The sequence below is a fragment of the Acanthopagrus latus genome, chromosome 1, assembly GCF_904848185.1.
Source record: "Acanthopagrus latus isolate v.2019 chromosome 1, fAcaLat1.1, whole genome shotgun sequence".
In the NCBI taxonomy this organism is placed as follows: domain Eukaryota; kingdom Metazoa; phylum Chordata; class Actinopteri; order Spariformes; family Sparidae; genus Acanthopagrus; species Acanthopagrus latus.
Genome location: NC_051039.1, coordinates 29,054,630 through 29,081,146, shown reverse-complemented (window position 1 = coordinate 29,081,146; position 26,517 = coordinate 29,054,630). Strand labels below are relative to the sequence as shown.

Here is a 26,517-nt window from a genome sequence, read left to right as displayed (position 1 = left end):
ATTCTCCTTTTTCTCCCCTCTCCTCACCCCTTCTACCCCTCCCCCTTCCACCCACACTGCCGATGACTTTGCAACCTACTTTAACAAGAAAGTTAGACATCAGCTCCTCATTTACTCCTATGCCCATCCAGAAAGCACCTCCCCCAACCCTCACCTCTGATGGCCTTAACTGCTTCAGCCCTCTCTTCTCTGAAGATGTTCATACACTAGTGACGTCTAACTGGGCCACCACCTGTTCCCTTGACCTGATTCCCTCCCCCCTTCTCCAAAACATCTCACACGACATCCTGCCACTCCTCATCACACTGATCAACTCCTCCCTCACTTCAGGCCTTATTATTGCTCCTTTCAAGACAGCTACAGTAAAGTCACTCCTAAAGAAACACACCTCAGCTGACATCCAAAACTACAGACCTGTATCTCTTCTTTCATTCCTCTCGAAAACCCTGCAACGTGCCATGCCATCTACAATCAACTGTCCTTCTATCTTTCACAAAATGACGACCTCAGTCAGGCTTCAGGATTGCTCACTCCACTGAGACAGCCCTCCTCACAGTGACTGAGTCACTCGATGCTGCCAGAGCCTCATCCCAATCATCAGTCCTCGACTTATCTTCTGAGTTTGGCACAGTCAACCACAAATCCTCCTCTCCACTCTGACTGAACTTGGCATCACTGACTGCTCTAACCTGGTTCACATCATACCTAACAAATCAGATTTTTTAGGTCACATGGGATGGCTCGTTGTCCAAACCCTGCTCTCTGGAATCTGGTGTCCCACAAGGCTCAGTATTAGGACCACTTCTGTTTTTACTATACACTAGATCTCTAGGCTCTGCAATCACATCACATGGATCCTCTTACCACTGTTATGCAGACGACACCCAACTATTCCTCTCTTTTACCCCATCCGCCAATACCCTTATTGCAATGCACATCTCGGAATGTCTAACAGACATCTCCACTTGGACAGTTGTGCTCAACCTCAGTAAAACTGAACTCCTCTGCATCCTGGGGAAAAACTGCCCTCGCAATCAGTCACTGTCGAGGACATCACCATATCGCCCTCATCAACTGCAGATAACCTGGGCGTTATCCTCGATGATGGACTGTCCTGCTCCCCTAACATCACTGCTGTGTCCCAGTCCTGCAGATTTACCCTCTACAACATCCACAGGATCCGGTCTTTCATCACAAAGAACATCACACAACTGCTGGTGACTCCCTCCCTACAGAGCAGTCTCTTAGTGGTGGCTCAGTACTTAATGACTAGGTACTGAGTATTTCCTGGGAGTTCACAAAATGCTGTGGTAGCCATGCCTTGTATTTTTAATACATCACAACAGTGTCCAGCATAGCACCCCCACACCATCACACCACCTCCGCCATGCTTCGAGGTGGGAACCACCCATGTGGAAACCATCCACTCACCTTTTTTGATTCATGCAGTCTCCCCTGAACTTGCTACTTGAATTCTGTGAAGCATTTGTGTGGGCTCTAATCTGAGATGCCATTAATTTGCATTCTATGAGTTTAGTAACGTGATTGAACGTATCAGATGCAGAAGAGTTAACTCTTGGTCTTCTTTTCTTGGGGCAGTCCTCCTGAGAGCCAGTTATATCATGTGTTTGATGGGGTTTGCAACTGCACTATTTTTGATATTTTCCGGATTGACTGATCTTAATATCTTAAAGTAATCTTAATCGTTTCTCTTTACTTAGCTGATTAGTTCTTGCCATAATATGGATTAGAACAGTAGTCAAATAGGGCTATTCACTGTATTTAACTGTGTACCAACCCTAGCTCTGCATAACACAACTGATAGTCTCAAACACATTAAGAAGGCAGTAAATTCTACTAATTAACTCTTAACATGGCTGTTAATTGAAAACCATACCAAGTGACCTCATGAATCTGATTGAGAGAATGTCAGAATCTAAAATATAAATCATATTCTTGTTTGTTTAACATGTTTTTGTTTACTACATAATTCCATGTCTTCTCTTTTATTTTTGATAACTTTAGTATTGATATTATTATTATTAGAAATTGAAAATAGTACAAATAAGCAAAAACCATTGAATGAGAAGGTGTGTCCAAACTTTTGATTGGTACTCTATAAGTCCCACCCATTACCAGCCAGCCACATCAAAGGAGGAATTAATGCTTACTAAACAATATGATATTTTACCTAACAGGACTTCTTCCACCACTATAATTTAGTGGTGGATGGAGTACTGTTAGGTAAATATGTATGTATATACATGTATATGTATACAGAATGTTTACATTGTTTTTCTTGTGCCCCTGAGGATGGAAGTGTGGTTAATAGTGAAAAATAAGCAAGGATAGCAACTGCATTAGAACAAAACATTTTATAATATAATATACCTCGGGAGAGTTCAGATAAGTGTCACCATACACAGGGCAGTCTTTAAAGAAACATATTTGGCATGTTATGGGGAGAGACATGTCAGAGAGTACGCCAGGAAAGGCATACATGGATCGAAAATTGCCTGTTTAATAAACTCTGACCTAAAATCAAATAACTGAAGATAAACTTTGCATACCAACAGTACGCCAATAACCGCAGTCCAATTAACATCCAATTATATGATGACGTTAGCTAATGTTGTTGATGTTAACCAACTCTAGGCTAGATTAACTAATTGAAATTATTATATTACCACAAACTGTAACTAAAGCTGGCTATGTAAAATACTATTATTGCGTAGATTCATGACAGGTCAGTAAGTGCACTAAAATATTAACAAAATGTTGACAATTCAATATTACCTGCCAGCATGGTAGGCAAACACTGGAAATTAATTGGGTTCCATGCTGGAATTATTCAACATTTGGAAATGTCATCCTCTACATGACTTAACTTCTGCATTCTCCAAATCCAACAGGAGTCTATGGGAGTGTCACAACTCTGATATTAAACGGCGATGGCAACCATGTTTCCCTCTTTTGCGTCTTTTCCTTGCGTCTTAGTACCTCCCACCAAGGATTCATGTAGAGGCATGGGGAATCTGTACAAGGGGAGAGGGAACCAAGGGAATTAAACACAGATGTAAGGTCAGCACGTCACAGAATCTCGCGCTTGATGCAGACTGCCATCAGCCAATAGGGCTACTTAGCTCCGTGGATAACTGGCCTATGCACTAGCAGCAGCAGCTAGTCACTAAAGCCAAGGATACCTACAGTAGAAAGTACAATGAGCAGCAGTCAGTGTTTACATACCATGGAGTTTTGGACATGCCTTCAAATTCTGAACAATTTCTACAAATAGAGCCTCATCTTCATTTCCTCTTTCTGTATTTCCACAGTTGCATCTTCAGGTTCCTATCAGCTTCTGAATAACCACTGGTACTGTATGGTTTTTGGATCTGGGCTGCTGATCATGACGCTGGCTATTTGTATCATCCACTTGAAAGCCAAGTCAAACAAGGTGACCATCAACAACCCCCACCCCCACTGCTAATAGTGCCTTAAAAAGACAAAACCACCGTAAACAACAACACCTAGGGTGGCTAGCTTAATAGATCCTTTTCACAGCAGACATTTGAACATGTCACAGCAGGACAAACACAACTCTCACCACTAACATTAATGAAGGCCTTGAAACTGCATCATTAAATGGAATGCAGCCTTGATGAAATATCTCAATCACACATGTGCCTCTTAAGATATGTTGCATATAAATCTGATCCAGATGTTTCTTTCATTAACTCAATAAACCTCCAATGATTATTGATCATGTTCCACACAAAAGAACAACACAATAACAACATCAATAACTATATCAAAGAAATGAACAAGTTTTGACCTCAGATCAGATTTTCTGACTGTACCTGAAATACGAGTCAGATCTAAAGCAGGTGCTATTGGCTACTTTGGTCCTGCCTGCTGGAACTTTTTCCATGTTCAGAAGCAAACTAAAAACTTTGTTTTTATTTTAGATATTGTAATGTAATATACAGATCAGTGCTTGTATTTCTGCCCGAGGAGTAGATACAGCTGTTAATTTCTTCTAGAGGGTGGTATTGGGTTGTATTTTCGATTGTATTCTTGTTATGTGCACTGTCATGTAAAGGACCTGCAATGAAATCTGCAGCTTGGTGTGATTAATGAAATGCTGTTTCATGACACGTTGTTGTTTTTTCTTTAATGTCTTTTTGTTTTAACCCTCAAGGCCACTGCAATAGTCACACACAAACACACATGAAACTTTTATGTGTGTGTTTTTGAATAGAATGTAGGAATTATTATTCTATATTTTCATATATTTTACATACATTGTATCATAATTTCATTATCTGCAAATTTGCTTGACTTGAAATAAGTCAATTCTGCCTCTCCCCTGTCTCACTCTCTCTTTTTATATCTCATACACACCCTTAACAACAATAGCAAACACAAAGAACTGAATATAAAACTTATATAAAATAAAAGTTATAAATTAACTAAATATAAATGTCTCATCAAGTCAAAGTCATGTTTCCAGTTTTCCTGTGGTCTTTAACTCTCCTCCTGTTCCATATCCCCTTCCTGTCCTTGTGTGTTTCCTGCCACTGTGAGTGGCTGCCCCGCCCTGATGTGTTACACCTGTGTCCAGTCATCCCCCTCCCTTGTGTATATAGGGTGCTTCCCATTTCACCTAAATTGTTTCCACCTTTCCCTCTTGTGTCTTTTATTGCAACTAGTCCTGCCCACTGCAAAATTTAGGCTAAATGTTTCAGGGAAAACTGAAATGATGTAATAAATGAAAGCCGTGCTCAGGAATGATCAGCCTCAAGTGTTTAAATCAGACCATGAAAAACTTTTTTTTTTTTTTTTTATGTTGCCCTGGCTAAAATTTGAAAATGAATTAATGTAGAGACACCAGCCTCTAATTAGTCTTGAAATCGGTAAAACATTTATATAAATAAAGTTAAAAAATCTAATGAAAATCTTAATCTCTATTGTTGCAAAGTACCACTGTTTGCTTGAAATGCACCTGAGTCAGTGAGCCTTGCGCATGTATTCAGCCTTACAGTCCTTTGCTTTCAAACTGTTAGCTTTGCATTTGAAGAAATTTGGTAACAACAAGCCACGGTTAAATCGCATAGGAATAGCATATGAATTATATGCTAGCTGATTGATGTGATTCCGGACAGGGACAGTTGTGACTGTGCGAGGACCGGGAAAGTTCCTCTGGGCACTGCAGAGGACAGTTTCCCTCCTGCTGGTGTGCGCCGCTGCTGGGGACTGTCGCTGCTGTTTTCTTCTGAGGAGGTTTAACTTCTGAGCGGGTTTTGATCTGCTTCCTCTGGACATCCAATTTCCTGTTCCCCATACTCACCTTGACCTCTGATGGATTATTTGTGAGTACTAATATTGACCTTGCACGTGCCTTTTTATTTTCTTGCTTGTGTAAACAAGTGAACTGGCCACTACACTTTTTGGCCTCCATGCTCCCAAGCATTGACTCAGGCCTGCAACAAGTGTTTTACTTAACTCTGGTTTAAGTTGCAAGTAAGAGTGTGTGAGAGAGCGTGTGGCCCCACAGATGGTTAATTTTTCCATATTATAGATGCTGTGCACTGTTATTACAGCCTAAAATGTATTAACGATTTAAAGACATGTAAAAGTATTAAAAGAAAGAAATAAAGTTTTTTTGTTTATTTATATTGGATTTTTTTTGCTTTACATTTAAATTATGTTATATGTTATTATATGTATATTATTTGTGCATGCATCTGGGTAAATAAATAGCCTACCACATTTTGGTTTGTTGTATTTAAAGTATACTCGTCATGTCATAGTTCCTCATAGATAATTCATATTTTGCTACAATTATAAATGAACATGTTGATGAAGGTTCTCAGTCATCCAGGTCATGGTAATTCAAAGTGCTTGTCACAGGCAACTGGACTTGAAGGAACTCCAGTCATGTTGTGATCTATTAGATCAGTCTGATCCACTGCAGCGTCCAATCAATAATTGAGAGGGCACGTTTGTGATTTTGCAAAAAATAGCGTTTTTTTTCCCACTAAAGTCCTCACTTGGTTTCATTTCAAAAAATGGTATCTCATCAAAATGCAAAGGGTATAGTAAAAGGAAAAAGTAAATAAATAATAACAGATCAGAACTGTGTTTTTGCTTTTTCCACCGCCATTTATCTTCTGACGATCCCTCCGATTTATCTGATCTCCCTGTATATAAAGTAGTTCAAACTAGCTTCACCTCCAGCAGTTACAACAGTACCATGCTTACACTTTGATGCTTCAGTATTAATAATCTTACTATGTCATATATCATATATCAGTCAGAGGGACCGAACCAGAACTTTTACTTTAATTCCTTAACTTAATTTTGCTAATGATACTTAAGTGCTTTTTACTTCTGTAAGGCATCTGAATACCTCTGTTACAACTAGCTAGTCCCCAGTCAATCAAGGGAAATTATTAATTATATGTTTGTCAGCTCTCTACATATTCAACACCACAACGAATTCACTAAAGGGGGAACACTCTCTCACGTTGACTTTAAGCCATCCAAAATCTAATATGTGCACTTACTATGCAGCACAGTGGAAAGTGACTCAACTTGTTTTTTGACCGCTGCTCACTGCTTTCTGGATGGACACACACACACCAAGAGATATTTACATATCAATGATCACGAAGAATTAAACTGGATTTTGGACTGTTCTTGTTGCTTCCTAAGGATGTTTCCTACTTTCATATCTGTAGAGCTGTAAATTCAGGGTTTAAGTCAGCTCTTTCACATAATATTACATATTTTCTTATATTTGTTTTTGCTCCTCTTAGACTAAAAGGCTAACTTCAATGGTTTTGTTAAATATGAGCTCTCTAAAGCTATCGATAATATATCGAAAAGATTGGCTTTTTATACTGTTGCTTACTTTTTTAAGAGATAATACGTATGTATCTGAAAAAAAAAGTAAGTGACTCATGATGACATAAGTAATACATACATACATAACACAACTGGAAGCTCGCTGTACTTAGGAACGACCTCACAGTTGTTAGCATGGCTGTAGAATCTTATTGTTTATTGCTGAATTTTCTAACATTAAACATTTCAACATACATTTACACAATGAAAATCACACCATTACCCAGACTGGTAGGCCTAGTTACAATATGCTATACATGATGTTTTACATTAATCTTCGTACTGCAGCTTCTCAGTACGAAGATTAATGTAGTTCACATCATAAAATGCACAGGCGGCATTCTTAATGTGGAAATTTAAAAAATGGATGAAGTAATGTATTTACGTTATTGTTTTTTTTGTGAGTCTTTGGGCCCTCATACCGTTTACGAATATGCCTTCTGTTACAATGAAAAGGCAGTCTGAAAGACAAAAAGTTATTTCGCCCGAACAGGGACTTGAACCCTGGACCCTCAGATTAAAAGTCTGATGCTCTACCGACTGAGCTATCCGGGCTCTTGTGGAATAGGCGACAGCATTCTGGTGTTATTCATCTCGACGGGGGTGAAAGGCTCTACTGAGGGGGGGTAAGATGGTAACATCTCTAACATTTAGCTACCTCCGTAAAAAACCGCCGTACCAGTTGCAAGTGCCATAAGCTTATGTTGGGGCCGACACTAACGCTAGCTCAATAACCTGAGCGACAGCTAACGGTACACCCTACATTAATTGGCCTATCAGCGTTGCGTTCTTAACCGCAACTGCAAAGTGTAAATTAGCTACAGTGACAGCCCGGTAATCTGTTTATATTCATCACAAAACAGTGCTGTGGCGATTCAAATAAAGCACGCACGTCATTTACAACTTCGCTTTTCTTTCTTACTTGTTTTCATAAATCATTTACTGCAGGTAAAGAGATAGGAAGAAAACTCACCCTGTAAATGCAGATGTGTAAAATGAATTCATTGCGCAGGGAAATTGTAAACAGACAGATTATTCCATCCATCCATCCATTATCTGTACATTATATGTACGCCGCTTAATCCTCTGCAGGGTCGCGGGGGGGCTGGAGACAGATTATTACTTAATGAAAAGTTTTGTTCAACTGCAGATAGCTACTTGTATGATAGTTACATGTAATTTGAATAACTTTAATAGGAAAAGAAGCAAAGGTAATATAATGTCAATGTGTCTGCCTTTGTGAACAGCTTGCTGTAATAGGTATATTAACAATAATTAGCCAACTTTAGTTGCGTTGTATGATTTTCACATTATTGTGAATTAACTAACTACTGCTATGTACTGTGTTCTATACAGGTATGTTGAAATTGTTCAAATGATTGCAAGAGTACTTTTCGCCAGAATGTATGCTTCATATCGTGCACAAGTCTATGCTCCATCAAAGAAAACGAAAAGTATGTGTAGGCCCCAGCGAGATTTGAACTCGCGACCCCTGGTTTACAAGACCAGTGCTCTAACCCCTGAGCTATGGAGCCTGTGTGACACAATGTGACGTCACGATTGCCTAAATTGTTACCCTGCAGATTTTTTTACCTGCGATATGTGTTTTTATCATTTATTAATTATTAATACTAACAAGAATTCGAATAAAATAACAAACGTCCCTGTAGTACACGCTGCGGTATCCTCCGGCAACATGGTGTCGACGCTGTGCCGGAAAGGATGTCCTTGACTGCCAAAAGATTCCATCGCAACATTCTAAGCACACCTGAAAGCTATAAGTCCACGATATGGTATTGTGTATGCCTCAATAACTGCCATGGCTGCGCTTAACTTTCGTGACTTCAACTGAAAAACCACCCCACCAAAAAATGGATGACATTTCCCATGTTTCCACGAGGTGGCAGCATGCGACCACCTTCAAAAAGTGACTGTAGCCAACTCCTTGTGTTTTCAAATGAGTTTCAGGAAAACAAGCTGCCGGTCACCAATGGCGTTTTCCCAATCACAGCTGTGATGGAAAAGCAGTTCGGTTCGGTTCGTGACCTCGGGAATCATTCAGTTTACTTTTACTACAACGCACCTTCCATGATTAAAAAATGACTTCGATCGTATATTATATGCAAGATTGCTAAAGCTTAGGTTGCGACCGAAGTCAAACAAAAGCACATCAAAAATGCTGAATCGGGTCTGTTCTCGGATCAACAGGAGGACCCTCTTTTGAAATGTTCCTGGGGCCCCTCTTTCTATTTGTTTTACTCCATCACTATGGGGCTTTTCTGGGCGTGGTGAGGGTCAGGCATCGTGGTGGTTGCGGTGGCGGTGGTGTGTGTGTGTGTGTGTGTTGGGGGGGGCGGGGGTCCTCGCTGTAGCCCAGCACAAAGTTTTCACACAACAGGTTCGAAGATGGACGCGAAAGGATAGCGTCCATGCAAACATGGCAGAGTTCGATTCAGCGCATCATGGAGGGATCATTTTCGTACCCCTGACCCGTTAAAGGGAATCTACTTTATTACCGCTTGGATTGTTTTTTTATACCTCTATTTTGTTATAAGAAAGGGGGGTTTTCGTGTAACCCCGTGGCACAGAGGGAGAGAAAGAGTGGAGCCATGGTGGAGCCGAGGGGACGGAAGGGTAGATCCGATTCAAGAGTTCTGTGACGATCCTGGATTTGGCTCCGAGTGTCCTGGACAACGAGAAGGGACCCAGAAATTCAGATTAGCAGGTGATGTTTTGATTCCGCTCATACACCGGAGAAGGAAAAAAATTGGAAATTTCATGAAAAATAATATTGTTGACAAGACACATGAACACATCATACGACCGAACCAAGTGCTCGGAGTTGAGCCGCTAACATACACGCGCTTCGTTTTGGACCAAATGCACGTAGGGTAGTCTGTTAGGTACATACAAATACAAAAATACAAATACAATCAAACCCAGTCCAGTGCTGTGTTCCGGGGGTCCGGATGAGTTGAACCTGTTCTCATGTGACCCGTGCAGAGTCCTTACTACTGAGGTTGCGCTGTGGGAAGCCACTACTTTCTCAACATTTCGGAATGCTACGCCCCAAACTACGGGAGAAAAACACGCCAGTTATCAGTATCCACACCCGGCCTGCCGAGGCTGGCCCCGTCGTGACTTACAGGCGGACGTATCTACCTTACGATTTACAAGAAATACCAACCGAAAGGTTATTTTTTTAAAACGTATGTTCCCCGCTCCGAGGAGATTCCCTCCGCCGAGGCAACAATCTCACCGAGGCCGTCGCTGGAAATAACCGACTCCCCGGGAAGGCTATCGGTGTGTCTGGAGCAAAGGACTGGCGGATACAAATCACAGTATTCCGTCCGTTTTCGTCTTCGCTTCGGTTCGCGGGGAGGTTTAACATCGTATTACGGTGTTACAACAACAAAACAAAAAAAACAGTCTAGCGAAGATCGTGATTTCCTTCTCCGCCTGGCCATGCGAGGAGCCCGGATCTCTGTTGAAGAATGTGTCGCCGTCCCCCGGTGTTAGCTCAGCGGCAGCCCCATGTAAGATTTAAAAAAAACGGCTTTGTTTTAGCCCAGGGCTAATACCTGCCTTTATTCATTTATCACGAGGGAGAAACACGTTAGTAGACTTCGAGAGAGCTAGATTTAAACTAATCCGAGCATGAAAACACAGTTGTTGCTGTGTGGCTGGCCTCTGCTTCCCGCAGACAGCCTTTATTTTGGCTAACGAATCCCTCCCTCACCGCCGTGAGGGTGAGCGACACTTCTAGCTAACGAATTGGTGTTTTCTTGGTATTTCCTTCTCCAGGGCCAACAATAACAACATGCTCCTGGCTTCTGCCGTGGTGGTGTGGGAATGGCTGAACGAACACGGCCGGTGGCGGCCCTACAGCCCCGCTGTCTCCCACCAGATAGAGGCGGCCATCCGGAGCAGCGACCCCCGCGGAGGGAGCGTGGTCCTCGGCCAGGTGGACAGCCGGCTGTCGCCATATATAATAGATCTCCAGTCCATGCACCAGTTCAGACAGGACACAGGTAAGACATAAGACAGGGGAGCTGCTGAGCGTGATGGAGGGAGAGGGTGCACTGTTAATTAAGGGTTAAGGGCCATAAAGCCGCTTTGAAATATAGACTAGGGTTATAACCTGCTTTAAAGGGGCATTATGGCACCTTAAGGTGTTTGTTGCTGATCACAGCCATGGCTTTTTAGCTAAATCAGACCCTTAAATCATTGTTGGTCCCAAAACACACCACTGTGTATCTAAGCTGCGTTTCCCTCTATGAGAAAAGTGTCCTATTTAATGAGTGAAATCAGGTGTTCAGACCATTATTGGAGATTCAGTTGAATCTGCCCTGTGATCATGCTATTGTCCACCAGCGGTCCACCAGATGTTGACCGGAGAAGATTTATGTGGGTCTTTTGCAACATGGGCGGATTCATCTTAAAAGACTCCAACTCATGGCTTTGCACTTTACATGTATTGATTGAGGTCGCTGTGTTCTTACATAACAACTAATAACAGCTAGGAGCAGGTAAAACACTGATTCACATAAGAATCGCGAAACCATGATTCAGAATCTATTCACAAATGTCCAAAATCAATTTTCTGAATGTCAGTTAAGGGTGTGATGTTGACCGAATGAAAAAGGCAGAACTACAGGGGTAGTGCAGCACCTAGACGTTTTACAGTGTGCACATGCTAGAGTTGATTTGAAGTTTATCTTCAAACAAGGCAGCGGTTGCATGCATTTGTTTTATACGAATAGACTGGGTGATTACCTCTGAAAGGTGAACGTTAAGCAGGCTCACTGTTTGTGAATAGGCCTATTTTTTTATGTCATCAAGAGACGTTATGATGTCATGTTAGGGGGGCGTAGCAGCGGCCAGTAGTAACACACAAGACCATCTCACAGCCACTGACAAACACACACCGCAACTTTCAACACATTAAACCAGGTCTGTGGTGAAGAAAATAATTATCACTACAGCCACTAATAATATTATTGTTATTGTTATATGATTAATAAATAAGTATTAGGCTGCTGGAAATGTGCCACATACAGGAAAAACTTTTCATTGTAATGGGTCCTCTGAATATAGTCTCTGTGATAGACATACATTCATCCCAAGTTTGCATACACTGGTAGAATTCCATCACAGAATGATGAGAGTTGTAGAAAAAATTGGAACTTAAGACTGCCATAATATATGTGTATATAAACTGTTCACTAAGACTGGAAGTCTCTCGTGACAAGATGACTGTCATTTTAGCCCATTTCTAGCCGGTGTTGTAGCCTGGTGGGTCACACTCATTGGCCCACCCCTGGCAGTCCGTATTTTGCATGGCTTACCACACGAGTCACTGGACATTGTATCTATCAAACCTATAGGTTTCTCATCCTTAAAGGTAGATACAAGTACCTATGTAAATTCACTGGGCTTGAACTATTTCATACACATTGGAATATATTAGTAAAGGGTCTAATAAAGAAAAAAATGAGTTAGCAACAACACTTTAATAATGTCCTCATTACTAATATTTCTTTCCATGTAGACTACCAAGCTAAATATCATATTGCCATATTGTCAGTGAGTGTCATATTAACTTAATAAAACTTTTTTTTTTCCTCATAGTATTTGTTAAAGCAGTGCCTGTAGCACATGATTTTTAATTAGAATCTTGTAATGTGCTGAAAAATGTATTGGTCACTTAGTAAGCTATGTAACACACTTTTGGGATCTGGGGGTATCTATCTAGGGTAAGTCACAGCAGGAATGCTGTCAATGAAGCTTTACATGATGAAGGACTTCTTACTGTACAGAGCCAGAAAGCCTGTCAAACATGATGTTAATGTTCTGAAGGGTCTGTTATTTGTTCTATTTAAACCCATAACATCATATTGTCTTGAACCTTAAGTTCAACAGAGAACTGGAATGAAAGTGTAACCCATTCATTACAAGGCACACTTAATACTTCCTCTCGTCACTTCCCAAAGCTGAATTCTTAAAGGGCTTTCTTAAGTTTTAAAGTTTTGACTGTACCCCCTGAACAGTGGCAGGTCTGTGGCAGCTGCTCCAAACAGCAGCAGCTGCCACGGTTAGTCTGTGGCAGCTGAGCTTGCCGCAGGAAGTGTCACTGCTTGTGGCTGCTGGCCTGTTTAGATGTAATATGAGAAAGTTTCTGAGTAGGCCATCATTGCTTCAAATGGGATGAGCAAAACAACAAACCACCTTACTTGTGGTACACCACCCCGCAGTGGGAGGGCGTATTGGTCTGGTGCTGCACAGTGCATTGTTTTCGGATAAGACAATCTTTAGAGCAATGAAATACATTTTGAATTTTACAGGATACTACAGGGTAGAGAGGCTTCCTCTTCTTTTTATGTTTCTCCTCTCTTGTACTGATTTGTTTAGCTGAACAACCAATCAGATGCAGATGCAGATTTTGTCAAATTTTCAGAAGACCTATCATAAATTGATATTTGAAGCAAGCTTTGTTAATGTACTTTGTGTAGCAATGCCAAGTAAAAAGCTTAGCAGATTAAAAAAAAAGTAGTTGAAACATATTACCCACTCAGTTTCTCCCACCTGGAAACTAATAGGGGGCTCACAGTGCTGTGGGGCTCAGACAGTCTTCTTGCAGACATTTGCCAATTCTCCACCTTTGTTTGTTCACACAAAACCAAGCAGTTTTGATGTAAATAATGTCAGGTCATGTCGGCTGTGTGTTTTTTTTCCATGTGTTTCCCCCCCCGGTGCCCTCCATGTTCATCTAAACATGTACTGACTGTTTAATATCATATGATGCAGTAATTGTTGTGATTGTGATCCTGACCCGCTAAACATCCTAGTAAGTGACAAAGTTATGTTTTCTGCACGAAATCACAATAATTATTTAATCGCCATCAGTGAACAGGATGCTTTCTGAGTCTCTCACTCACAGTGATTTATTTCAAGACAGTAACTACAACAACACAATAGTGGAAGGAGACAATCACTTGGTGAGTTAAAGTTTTTTGCCAGGGGCAGACGCTGTTTTTGGGCAGAAATGTGATGAGCGGTTGGTAGGACAGACAGGTTGACAGACACTTCTCCAGTGTTTAACTGTGGTATTCATTTCCTAACAGCTACTACGTTACTGTTGTTTGGTCCTGTAACGTTGCTTTGTGGGACATTTCTCTTTGTTCTATTGAATGAAGGACCTGTTACGTTATCAGACTGTGAATACCATCAGATCGACACACTGCTGCTCATCGGTTCGCCTCTGCTGCGGCACGTCAGAGCCGCAGCGAAATTTCACCTCTCTATGAAAGTTTTGCGTTTTATGTGCAACAGGTGGCTGCCCATATCTACTCATGCTCAATAGTGTGGTGTCCCTGCCGTGCACATCCCAGAGATCAGCTGTTAAACGGGATGGGCAGTGCTGTGCTTGTGTCTTGAACTGATTGAGCTTTCGTTGGTCACACAAAATGTTGTGTTATGGTGGAGGTCATTGTTCATTGTTACAAGTACGGGTGTCAGTTTCGGGGTTTTTTTTTTTTGTTTCGATAAGCGAACATCTATTAACTGTTGATTAACTGAAAAAAAGCTAGAAATATGGTGAAACACAAGAGGTGCTCTCCATTTAATCTGGCCCTCAATTACACAATGGGCTTCAGCCTCCTATGTCAGCCAGCCTTTGAGGGCATCTTTTTTTCTGCTTCTGCAGCATGTTGCTCTTCTCATTCCAGCTGGTCTTGCTGAAGGAGACACATTCCCAGACCCCCACAATGCCCTGGGGCATTAGGGTCATGGTAGAAGGGGGGTAAGGGTTGGATGGGGGACTCCCCAGAGACGTTGGGGAGGGGTGGATTGTGGTGAGAAGAAATGGGGAGGGAGTAGAACCAAACATTAATACTGACTACGTTTACATGCACACAACAAAGCAGGTTACTGGGGCAGTTCAGGTTACGGCAGGAAATTACAAATCACGTTTACATGCACTACAAACACATATGTGATACTCAAGATAAATCCTTAAGGTTTTTTGAATGATAATAAAAATTACACACCTACTGTAATCAAATCAAGTTTTTCCAGATGAAATCTAGCTGAGTAGTTGTAAGTTTCTCTAACGTTTGGGAAATCAGCTCACAGAGCAGACTGTAACCTTGTGAATGTAGCTGATGGAAACCTGCTGCCCATAGGAATGCTTGCTGATTTGTCCCAGGAGAATTTTGCAAGATGTTTTAGTGATTCTAACAAGATGTTGAAATGAAAGATTTATACAACCCTTTCGTAACTTCCCTTTGTTTTTATTGGCAGACATTGTTTTGTGATAATTGATTTGGACTGTGCAAAAAGTGTTTCCTGTAATGGTGTTCTCATAATTTTCAAAAGAATTGTGTTACTGTAGTTAAGCAGCATTTCACACATTTAATAGGGGCTATTCAAATGTACATGAGTGATTGCAATACCAGTGCATCACGGAGTGGAGTGTGTGTCTGATCATTTTTGACCATTAAGGTTAGGGTGTCTTCTTCTTTTGTCTAAAAGTCTCATGCTCTCTCTGGACCACCGGATGTGTCTCTCACAATCTTTCTCTCCATCTCCATCTCCTCCATCACTCTTTTCTCTGCTTTTGTCTCTCACACTCTGTGAAGCTGAAAATTGACTCTGAACCCAAAACTCAGGGGACTGGACTCTTTCAAGGTGAGACAAAGTCGAGACAAAAGCCCCATTCACACCGCCTTTTCAAGGTGGGAATCTTGGGCCAATATTCCGCCATCTGAGGCGGAATGGGGGGACAGTTTAGTTCGGCCTCTGATCCACCAGCGGAGTGCAACTCTTCCTCACATTTCCGCCAATAAACAGCATCTGTCCCTGGCCAGGCGACTCCCAAAGTTGACTGGCAATGATTATATGACTTGATATGGAGCAAAAACCTCACCGTGTCTTTGTCTCCGTCCACTATTGTGCTGTTGTTGTCACTGTCCCTGGCAACTTGTATAGAAAAAATACAAAATGTAATGAGGAGGAAGTTACCACAACAGACAGACAGCCCTACTGACCAAGTCTTCAGGGAAGTTCCTCCTGGAAAACAGCATCCCTCTATGAAGTTAGAACCAGACAGGGTCTGCAATTTACTGGTGGTGGTTAAGTGATGTTAGAGCAAAAACATATCTTTGTCGCTTACCATGATGCATGGTGGGACAGGATCTCACTCGCAGCACTTTATAACAGCATCCATGTGTTTATAAGCAGATGACAGATACATGTTTAGATTAACAGCTGGTATGGTGTATGAAATGACACACTTGAGCTGCTATATGCTCGTACTGCTTGTTATAGCGTGAATAAACAAAGGTGGCATGAAGGCAAACCTTCGTTACTACAATATTACAGAGGCTCTGTGTGAAAAGGGCTAAAGATAAAGAGCTGATGGGAGTAAGTGGTACAACAAGATAGGAGGAGGAAAGCTGATGAAGTGCGCAGAGGGCAACAGAACAGTTAAACCGCAAGAAAGAATATTACTGAATGGTATAAGATTGTAAAAAAAAGATGTGTGGAGAATAAAATGGCTTAATAGTCCAGACAAAGAAAGGAGTAAGATAAAGACCTGATAGATAAATTTGACCTCAGGATATTTTTTAGTCTTGATAAAAACTTTGTTTAAAGAAAGCGGTAAACAACTTTTCAACTTTTCCAGCTGGTATGACAGATAAATGAAACTGAGAAACATTGATTAGCAATCAAAAATTGTCAAAAGTAAAACTAACTTAGCTTCCAGTTAGTGTACTGGACGCTGCCTGTCCTGTCTGTTTTTTTTTTTACATGGACACATCATAAATCACAAGGCAATAAAGGAAACCCAGTGTGAGGAAGGTGAAAGAGGTTCGTGTTTGGGTCAGCGGGCAGCACAGTTGATGTTGTGAAACTGTTCGTGTCGGGTTACTGTGTAGGCCTCCTGGGGACATCATTTACTGCCTGTGATTGTAACCACCACATACAACCATACATACTTACATGAAAGCATGTTCAGGCATCAGTGAATAAATTCCTTGCAACCTCACCTTTAAAGTAGAAAAGTCAAAGTTTCTGCCCATAACCGGATGGAAATTGACCAAGCATAGAAATTAAACACACACACACACACTCAGGATTACCTTTGGCTGATGACTCTCATGTGATGCAGTTTAGCGGGGCTCACAGGAAGGGGAAAAAAATGTAATGCAAAAAAAGAAGTGTTTAAGATACACAGTGTGGTGGTTTGAGGCTCAAATATGGCCTTGGCTTGACTCTTATGTTCACTTGTCGAGGAAAACATTTCCACAGCACTCAAGTCCATTTCTCCTGATCAGCAAACTGTACTACAATTTTTTTTCTCTACCATGTGAATGTGATTTCTTTTTTCGTTATGAAGGGGGATGTTAAATTGTTCTGACAGTCAGTTGAAAATGTAGGTGTATTGAAGTAGATGGAAAACCAGAGGAGAGGGTTTCCAGGAAGCAAACAGTGACCGCAAGAGAAGACAAGTAGAGTTAAAAGAAAAAGTGACAGCAACATGGGAGATGATATCAGACAGAAGGGGTGAGCCATCAAGATAAACAAATCACAAGAGAAGAAGAGGGAGACGTGAGAGGATGCTAAACAAACGGGAAGCGAAGTGAAGTGTGAAGTTGATGAAAAAAAGTAAAAATGGTAAAAGTTTTTGCATTGCTGACTCTCGGCCAGCTTGACTTTGTGAGTTCATCCACTGGATCTACATTCTTCTCTTATCTCATGTTCCTCCTTCGACTTTCGACTCTTCCTCCTCTCACTGCCATCTTCTCTTTACATTTAAGAAAACCATTCCCTGCATTTGCTTCAGTTCTAACGCACCTGTGGTTGGTGTGAAATGTAATTCTCATTGTCAATATTATCATCGATAGAGACTCTCATTCTACACTGCTTGAAAAAAGATAAGGGAACACTTCAAACAAACATCAGATCTTGATGAATAAATTATTCAAGATGAAAGTCTTCACTGCTGTACAACGTGTAATTTGTCGAGTACAAAATGACGTGACAACGATCAGTGGAAACCAAAATCATCAACCCACTGTGGGCTGGATTCAAAATCACACCAAAAGTAAAACCTTTAAATCACAGGCTGATCCAACTTGCGTGAATTTTATCGCAGCAACTCATAGTGCGACTCAGTAGTGTTTCTAGCCCCCCACATCACCATATATGCTCCTGATGAGTTGGTGGATGGTGGCCCAGGGGATCTCCTCCCAGACCTGGATCGGGGAATCAGTGAGCTCCTGGACAGTTTGTGGCCGTACGTGATACATAACGTCCCATAGCTGCAATTGGATTTAGGTCAGAGGAACAAGGGAGCCGGTCAGTGGCCTCAATGCCTTTCATCATTCAGGAACTGCCAACACACTCTGGCCACATGAGGCCGGGCACTGTCCTGCACCAGGAGATACCCAGGGTCCACTGCACCAGCGTAAGGTGTGACAGTCTGAGGATTTCGTCCCTGTACCTAACAGCAGTCAGGGTACCAAACCTGTTAGGCTGGATGATGTTCCAGGCAGCATAATGTTCACCACAGCGTCTGCTGACTCCTTCATGCCTATCACATGTGCTCAATGTGATCCTGCTTTCACCTGTGTGGAGAACGAGCCGACAGTGGCGGACCTTACGATTCTGGTGTTCCCTCGTGACTGCCAGTCCTGGGCTGGGAGCACAGGTCCCATGAGAGGACATCAGAACTTCATGCCACCCTCATGAAGTCTCTCTCTGGCAGTTTGGTAAGAAACATGCACACCAGCAGCCTGCTGGAGGTCATTTTGTAGGGCTCTGGCAGTGCAGTGCAGATATTGGTCCTACCGTGGGGTTGATTCCCCTCTACAGTCCTGTCCAGCTCTCCTTGTGTATCTGTCAGTCTCCTGATGTCTCCTCCATGCTCTTGAGACTGTGCTGGAAGAGGGCAAACGTTTTTGCAACCACACATGATTTTCCATCCTGGAGGAGCTGGACTACCTGTGCAACCTGATTGGGAACAAATCACAGAACTAGAGAAGAGTCAGTCACAAAGGATAAGGAGAAAGAGAAACTATCTGTTGCTAGCAATTGCAAAACTATTTCTTTTGGGGGGTGATGTCTTGCTTTTGCATCTCCATTGAACCTATTGTTACTTTCATCTGCACCAATGCAAGTGAAATTGATTCAGTGGAGGTTGATGAACATTTTTGTGAGGTGCTTCAAGTTGTCATTAGAAAATATAGGCAATTTTATCTGATTTGATTCGGGCTGGGTTCAGGATAGGGCAGAAATCAGTCTGGGTTCAAACATGGACACCCCCCCACCATTCCATTACATGCACTCCTTACCAGGACTGCTTCTAAACATTTTAGTTTTGCGATGAAATTCTTAGTTTTTTGGTCTGTACTGCCCTTCAAGATCAGAGCGCAGTGACCACTGGAAGAAGACACCCGGATCCTTCCAAGCTTTTGATTTTTTTTTTGTGAATTACACTTGTCAGGGCATTAAACGATTGATTTGTCAAGATACAATTGTCTTTTAATAGCATAGCCGTCAGTGCTGAGAAGATTTGTTAAAATTGAATCGTGACCTTGCAATGTAAAGTCAAATTGAATGTGATTAGTCACATTTGAAACTCTGGAGAGAAAATATCAAAAATGTCCAAACAAATACAAAGATGTGTGTGTGTGTGTGTGTGTGTGTGTGTGTGTGTGTGTGTGTGTGTGTGTGTGTGTGTGTGTGTGTGTGCCTGCCTGCGTGCGTGTGTGTGCCTGCGTGCGTGCAGGGAGGGGTTAGTGGTAGAGAGAACAATAAAGACCAGATGGCTGGTCTTTTCCTCCACCTGCCTCAGGCCCCTTTGTCCTCTCTCATTCACTTCACACACTTCAATTTCTCACACTCGTGCTCTTTCCCATGGACACCACACACATAATGAGTCGTTCACCTTCCAGATGTATACGGTTTAATCAGCTCAAGTGTGGTTTCTTAAAACAACTAACAACTACCTCACTACTACTACAGTGGATTAAGAATATACCTCAGTGGGCGCCCCAGTAGCTCAATTGGTAGAGTGTTCCGCCCTTGACTGAGGTAAAGTGGCCCAAGGTTCGAGTCCGACCGCATACCTATGCTGCATGTCAGCATTGCTATGTATCCCACCTCTTAAGTTGTCCTGTCAATGAAGACCAAGAACATACTTTAAAAAGGGTATACCATGAGTTCATTTTTTAAATGTATTTATTTCTATCCTGCACTTACCGTTGCACACAGTCTGACAGGTGCTTAAATCCAGTGTGGCCATGCCCAGACATGTTGCATGTTTATTTCAACTGTGACAGACGTATGAAAGCAGCAGCTCGTCCTCTGTTGATCCGGCTCTGACGGGAAACACTCAGAAGGGGTGTGGCACTGTGAGAGAGCAGCAGGATTAAGGCATTTGCTGTTTGCTGTTAGTTTTGGTGAATATGATTTAAATGCCTAATCCTAACCATATGCAAACTCTTTGTGTTCAACACAAACGGCAGTGTTGCTGAGCTGCTGCGACTCACCACTCACTCTATAGACACTATAATTCACACTGCAGTGAAATGTTAGCATGACGTCCGTATGACTGTCTACAGGTGGGTTTCAGGTATATCAGAATAACAGACTTGTTCATTCTGCAGTTTGAGAAAGAAATCAAAAAAAGTAATTCACACAGTAATCAGACTGTCGACTCCTTTCTGCCACTGGAGTCATTCAGCAGAGAGACAGAGTAAGAGGAGGGGTCATATACACAAACACTCTTTTTCACGTCATCTCATGTACATTTTGAAGCCTTGCTGTATACTTACATCTCTTTACCTTTCACATATACTTTGTGCTTCAAAGGAAGTCAGTTAGGATCTTGTAGACTAGTATTCCTCCCACAAATGACTGCTAGAGACAACAAACGGTAGGTGATATCTCAGTTTATTTATTCACCCCCTCTCTGCCTCTGTCTCCACACCAAGCAAACGCAACCCCCCGTCCATTCACCCCCGTCCTTTTGATGTCTGTGTGCCGATGCCACGTTGCCAATATCACGTCTTTGTCCTGGTCTCTCACCCACTCTCAAACACACACACTCAAATATGCCTTCCTCTCCTCTCTTGTCCTGGCATCGACTGAATAGCCCGTTAACCCCTGAAGACTGAGGTAGTTTCTGGTTGGTTGGTTTAGGGACCCTCCTCCCAGCTCTTAGTCCCACTGGGAGACAGAGACACATCGTTGTGTTCAAGTTATTCATTTGTATGTTTAATTAGTTAAGACACTGTGCGTAGATTGTTGGGCTGAACATTACGACGTATGAGTATATGATTGTGAGTAAAAGGGCAAAGTGGACTTTGTGCTCTTAAAACTATGTAACTAACTACGCTGCATCGGTTTTGTGAAATTGTTGTGGTGGATGTGTTTACCCAGTTGTCAGCGTATTTGAATGAAAATCATGCATTTAGTTTGAATGGCTACATCATGACTCTATCAAATGGGTGGGCAACATCTTTTTCCAGAGAAAAAAAAATGTGAGGGGCTATAAACTGGGAAATGGAATTACAACATTAAACACATAATGCTTAATTATGATCAGTTACATGTTCTTGGTACACATTGGACTGCTCTAAAACAGGATATTTGCCAACCCAGAATGTTTCAAAGAACATAATCTTTTACAGCTGTGTGTGTAAAACTGGACTAGTCTGAGGTTACAACTGAAGTGCAGTATGAAATTTGCTTATACCTTGCCAATGCTAGTGGACCGGTGGTGAGAAGAGCACTCAGGTCTGCTCTGTGGGTTTGAACCGTGGTCCCCTATGTAATCTATGTATTTTTATAAAATTTGTTTTATAACAGTTAAACTAGATGGTGGTTCATAGAATTACAAATAGTTTACCAATCAGCCAGTCATCTCCGCCAGCTCCATTAGTCAGACACATTCCCAAGGAACTATTGTGCAGCGCGAGGAAGTCATGTGCTCCCCCCTGGCCAACTGGCCAACTGGCCATGCCATTCAAAAGGTGGCAGTTTTAATTAGGATGAATTAACCAATAGTAGTTTTAACTACAAATTAAACAATCCAATCATTAAAATTCCTCTTAAACATATAAGCTGAGTCTAATTTAGAATATATGAATCGTTTATGTTTTGTTTTGTTTTTTTTTATGTTCCTATGATATAAAACTTTTTTTAGGGGATTTAGCCGACATTTTTGTCCAAAGCGACTTACTTTTGTTCATACATACATTCAGACACTGATGGCGGTGGCTGTCATGCAAGGTGCTGACCAGCACATCAGGAGCAGTTTAGGGTTCAGAATTTGACATGCAGAACAGGGCAATCGAACCATCAACCTTCAGATAACAAGACGCTGGCTCTACCCCTGAGCCAATGTTGTGTGCATTGGACAAACACTGTGGACTGTGTAAATGGGATGTTTATCTCTTTTCTTGATGACAGTGCTCTCGACCACTCTTACAGTTTACTCTCACCAAGGAGATGCGCAAAAGTAAGAAAACAGTGGTGAATCCCAGAAATCAATGGGCATCCACAAAATAAGAAGAATGGTGGATATTGTGTCATTACAAGCTTGCTTATAAAACCTTGTGTCTTTTACATGGTGGAGAGGCTCCTGGTTAACTACTGTAAACCTACTGGGACAAAATCATTAACTAACACACATTCTTTTCTTCATCTCTAACCCAGGAACCATCCGTCCGGTGCGCAGGAGTTTTTATGACCCAGCCTCAGCCCCAGGTCAGGGCTGGCAGTGGGAGTGGGAAAACGATGCCGGTACGTGGACACCCTACGACATGGAGGTGGCCATTGCCATCGAGAATGCCCACAACCGCAAGCAGCCCTGCCTTGATCTGACACCACTCGGCTTCTGCTACCTCATTGACTTCCAGAACATGACACAGGTGAGTTTAAAGTCTTTACACTGACATCAGTGACAGAAGCCACTTGAAACTTTGCCAGTACCTTTAATTCTTCTACCAAATGATTTGTAGAACATTGTGATTGCTGTTTGCCTTTACATTCATCACAAGCTGATTTTAGCCTCTCCACTTAGTGATTCTAAGCGTTAGTTTTGCTCCTGTGTGAGTGCACAGTAAACTGCATTTCTATTTGGAACAATGACTCCTTCGCCTTTCTTCCCTCTCTGCTAGTCCTGCTGTACAACCAGAGGGAGGGAGGAATTGCTACTGGCTACTTTTTGCACATGCTTAGGTCATGACAGGGTACTTTTATTTAACTATGGGTGGAAAGCTTAAGCGCCTTGAGTAAAAATTGTACAGGAATGATAAATGCTGGACACTTCAGATTTATCATCAAGTATTTATCATGATGATGTCATACTGTGAGTTTCTGTATTTCTCCTCATCCCTACAAATGAGTGATATTTAGCTTTGGAGCTGCAGCATGCTTCTTATGTGATGACCCCATAGTGAGAGTTACAAAGTGAACATAATATGTCATAAGCTCATGTTTTGTTCTCTCATGCAGGTGAATAGACAGAGCCAGAGGTGTCGCAGGCTCCAGAGACGTGCTGACATGACATACCCTTTAGTGTCTGGTCCTCTCCCAGTACCCAAAGGAGGAGGTGTAGGAGGGGGTGGAGGCCTAACAGGAGCCCTGCTTGGTGTCGGAGTGTCGGGGACCGGTTTGGGGATTGGTAGCTCTGTCTACCCCAATGGGGGCTTACCAACGACTGGACTGGGCCAACCTTGTTCCTGTCAGCAGTGCATGCTGGTCCTTAGTGTGAAGACCAACACTGGAGGAGCAGGGGGAGGAGGAGCAGGCATACAAACTCTAGGTAGACGCTCACTAACCATGCAGCGAACCAAGAATACAGCATCCATCACCTCCAAACCTTTGAGTCCATCTAAATCAGCCACTCTAGGACAAGGACAGCAGCAGAACTCGAATTCCAACTCCAACTACTATCAGACGCTGCCACACGGCCTTGCCATTTCCAGAAACACTGCCTCTCCACGAAGGAACGCCCAGCTCTTTGCTCAGTCGTTGGCTGCCCTCACTGCCGGCACCTCCTCTCTGGGTATCTCCTCGTCTGTTAACAGGCCTCCTCCGCCATCCCTACCACCTCCTCAGCCTCCATCATCCAACCCAAATGTGAATCCTCCGTCCATTCCACCCAAGCACTCCTCGTCAGCCAGTGAACCGGTGCCAACGGGAACATTAATTTCCCCTGCCAGCAGTGTGACCACGCCCCCCTCTCCTGTGCCCTCTCCGTCGCCAGTGGTGATGAAGCCACAGCGCACGCCTTCATCGGCAGCAAATGTGTGCCATGCTCCGTTACCACAGAGATCGAGCTTAGCTGGACTGAGCAGACCAACGTTACAGAGGATTGCAATGGCCCAGTCCAGAGCGCTAATAGCATCAGGGTGAGTAGCTCAAACACACACACACTGCAAAACAATACTGAGTATATGAGCCGATATATTGATCGGAATTTTTACTACATAATATCAGTCATGGCATCGGCCTCAAAAATCAAGTATCGGTCAGGCTCTAGTATTTGCATGGTCTGAGGAAGATTAAGGTGTTTGCAGGTTGCTCTAGGGCTGCATAAGTTAGCAAAATTTTATTTTACTGTATTTGAATTTCCACAATAAACATCACAAGGAGCTGCAGGATAAACTCATAAAGCCCCTGCTGTGCTTTGCAGTTTCAAAATTCAGATTTAATGTCAACAACTGTTGGAGTAAATTTGAACACAGACCAACGTTTTGTAGCTCAGTTTCTTTTTTATTTTGATAAGAGCGGGATGCACATCTTATAATACTGGAGTGACTGAATGAAGTTATTTTTGTAAATCCTTGTTACAGTTAAAAATGATTGGACTACACAGCAGTCATTTTCAGGGATTTAAAAATTGAGACACTGAAACTTAATATTTATTCTCAGCTCATCATAATGTCATCTAAAGTGAAATCTCACACTGGATATTCTCCCATAGCGGGCAGTCGTGTTGCAGTCACAAACATTTATTAAGTGTGTGTGGACATGCAGTGAGAAATACTGTTGACAAATGCTCATCAGCCCGTTGACATTTGCAAGCTTGCATGTTCAAACACGCAGAAGCACTCACACAAAAATGCACGCCTGGGCTTGGAACTCTAAATATGTACACATATACAAACGTGCATACATCCAACCCTCATAACGCTCATTAGAAAGTGTTCTGCCGTCTTGATTAAAGTTAAACTAATAATGTATTCCATTAGATATTTGGTCTGTTGAGCAAAATGTACCAAACAGAAGTAAAAGTGATGTTGCATGAGGTGATAGAAAGCAGTGAAGAAGAATGTTAAATAGGGAGACTAATGAGATTCTGTTGTGCCTATCATATATTCACGTCATTTGTTAACTGCACTTGAAGGCAGTGAATTCTGCTAACATTAACATTAACACTCACTGGTCAGAAATCCCACTTAAACCCGCACATTAGTGCAATGGGAATGTGCATTGCATTTACACCCAGGTCAGTTGACTCTGCAGTAGATACAGGTTTACATCATCTCAGCTCAGCTTTGATCTAAATGTGAACAAGCTAAATTCCGCCGTGTGAAGTGATGACACGTTATCAAGATGCAGTGGCAGCACATTGATAAGAAGGCATTTCATTCAGGATGTTTTATTCTGGGTACAGTGTTGGAGGTGGAGCCCCGTTCATTCCTATGACAGCTCAGCTTCCCAGCTATGAAAATATCTGCATTGCCGACAGAGCCGGCTAATTTCCTATTTAGCGCCCAGCTAACTTGGTGGGGAGAAGATAGTTTCATCATGCACCTCTGCTAGACTTTCCAAACGTCTTTGGGCAGTATGGCACATATCATGATAGTGAAATGAGTCATTTTGCGGGGTTTGTGACGCTCAAAATGATTTATCCATCGTTTTACAGACACTTCTTTTTCACAATAGACCAATTGTTGTGTTCTCTTCATGCTTCTGGAGCGTCTGTGGAGTGAAACATAACATCAGTGAAGTGGCGCTTCAGATAAAAAGACGGGCTGCCTTGCCTGCAGGAAGTGGGAATGGGGTCAGTAGCTTTTTAGCAGGTTAAAAAAAACTTGAAGACCCACTGCATTTTGTCGAAAAGCGGTAACTCAAATGCAACAATAAATGTAGAGGAAGGAAAATTCAAAGAATCTTCATGAAAAATGGTAGCAAGGCCCAACTAAAGTTGTGAAATGCTAAAACTTTATTACGGTTTACGGTGTGTGTGTGTGTGTGTGTGTGTCATTAGTTTGTGTCAAAAGTCAGCTGAGGGCTCTGTGTGCTCTCCATCTGTGAAGTGGCAGCTCTGGAGCAGATTGGAAGGAGAAGGAGGGATTGAGGGAGAGGCCATGGGTCAGCCATGCCCCCCACTCTCTAAAGCTATTTTATGCATATAGCAGTATGCATGGAACAAAGGTCTGAGTAAAGAGCAGTTCTGTTAGGGGTCCACATAAATTGGAGGCCACTGTGGAGACCTCAGGAATCATGGGGACACAAAACAAAGTTGTTGAATTGAAAATTGCTTTAACTTAAGAGGTGGACAAACAAAAAGTCACATTATGTGGAACA

At 42.2% G+C, this 26,517-nt stretch overlaps 1 protein-coding gene and 2 non-coding genes across 8 annotated transcripts in view; 1 reads left to right on the top strand and 2 right to left on the bottom strand.

Moving 5' to 3' along the window:
• LOC119029141 (E3 ubiquitin-protein ligase DTX1-like) overlaps positions 1-26,517 on the top strand; it is a 46,489-nt gene that overhangs the window by 6,116 nt on the left and 13,856 nt on the right. For 2 of the 6 annotated variants that reach the window (XM_037115783.1, XM_037115775.1), the window contains exons 4-7: positions 3,333-5,369; positions 10,711-10,937; positions 22,633-22,847; positions 23,434-24,332. In XM_037115783.1, the coding sequence (XP_036971678.1) occupies positions 5,359-5,369; positions 10,711-10,937; positions 22,633-22,847; positions 23,434-24,332 (1,352 nt within the window). In that variant the 5' untranslated portion in view covers positions 3,333-5,358. Of the gene's footprint in view, positions 1-3,332; positions 5,370-9,235; positions 9,632-9,781; positions 10,443-10,710; positions 10,938-22,632; positions 22,848-23,433; positions 24,333-26,517 lie in introns of those variants that run through there. The other 4 variants (XM_037115798.1, XM_037115790.1, XM_037115816.1 and 1 more) reach the window with 4 other exon arrangements.
• On the bottom strand, positions 7,389-7,461 carry trnak-uuu. The gene has a single exon. It is a non-coding gene; the product is annotated as a tRNA-Lys (tRNA).
• trnat-ugu lies at positions 8,369-8,441 on the bottom strand. The gene has a single exon. It is a non-coding gene; the product is annotated as a tRNA-Thr (tRNA).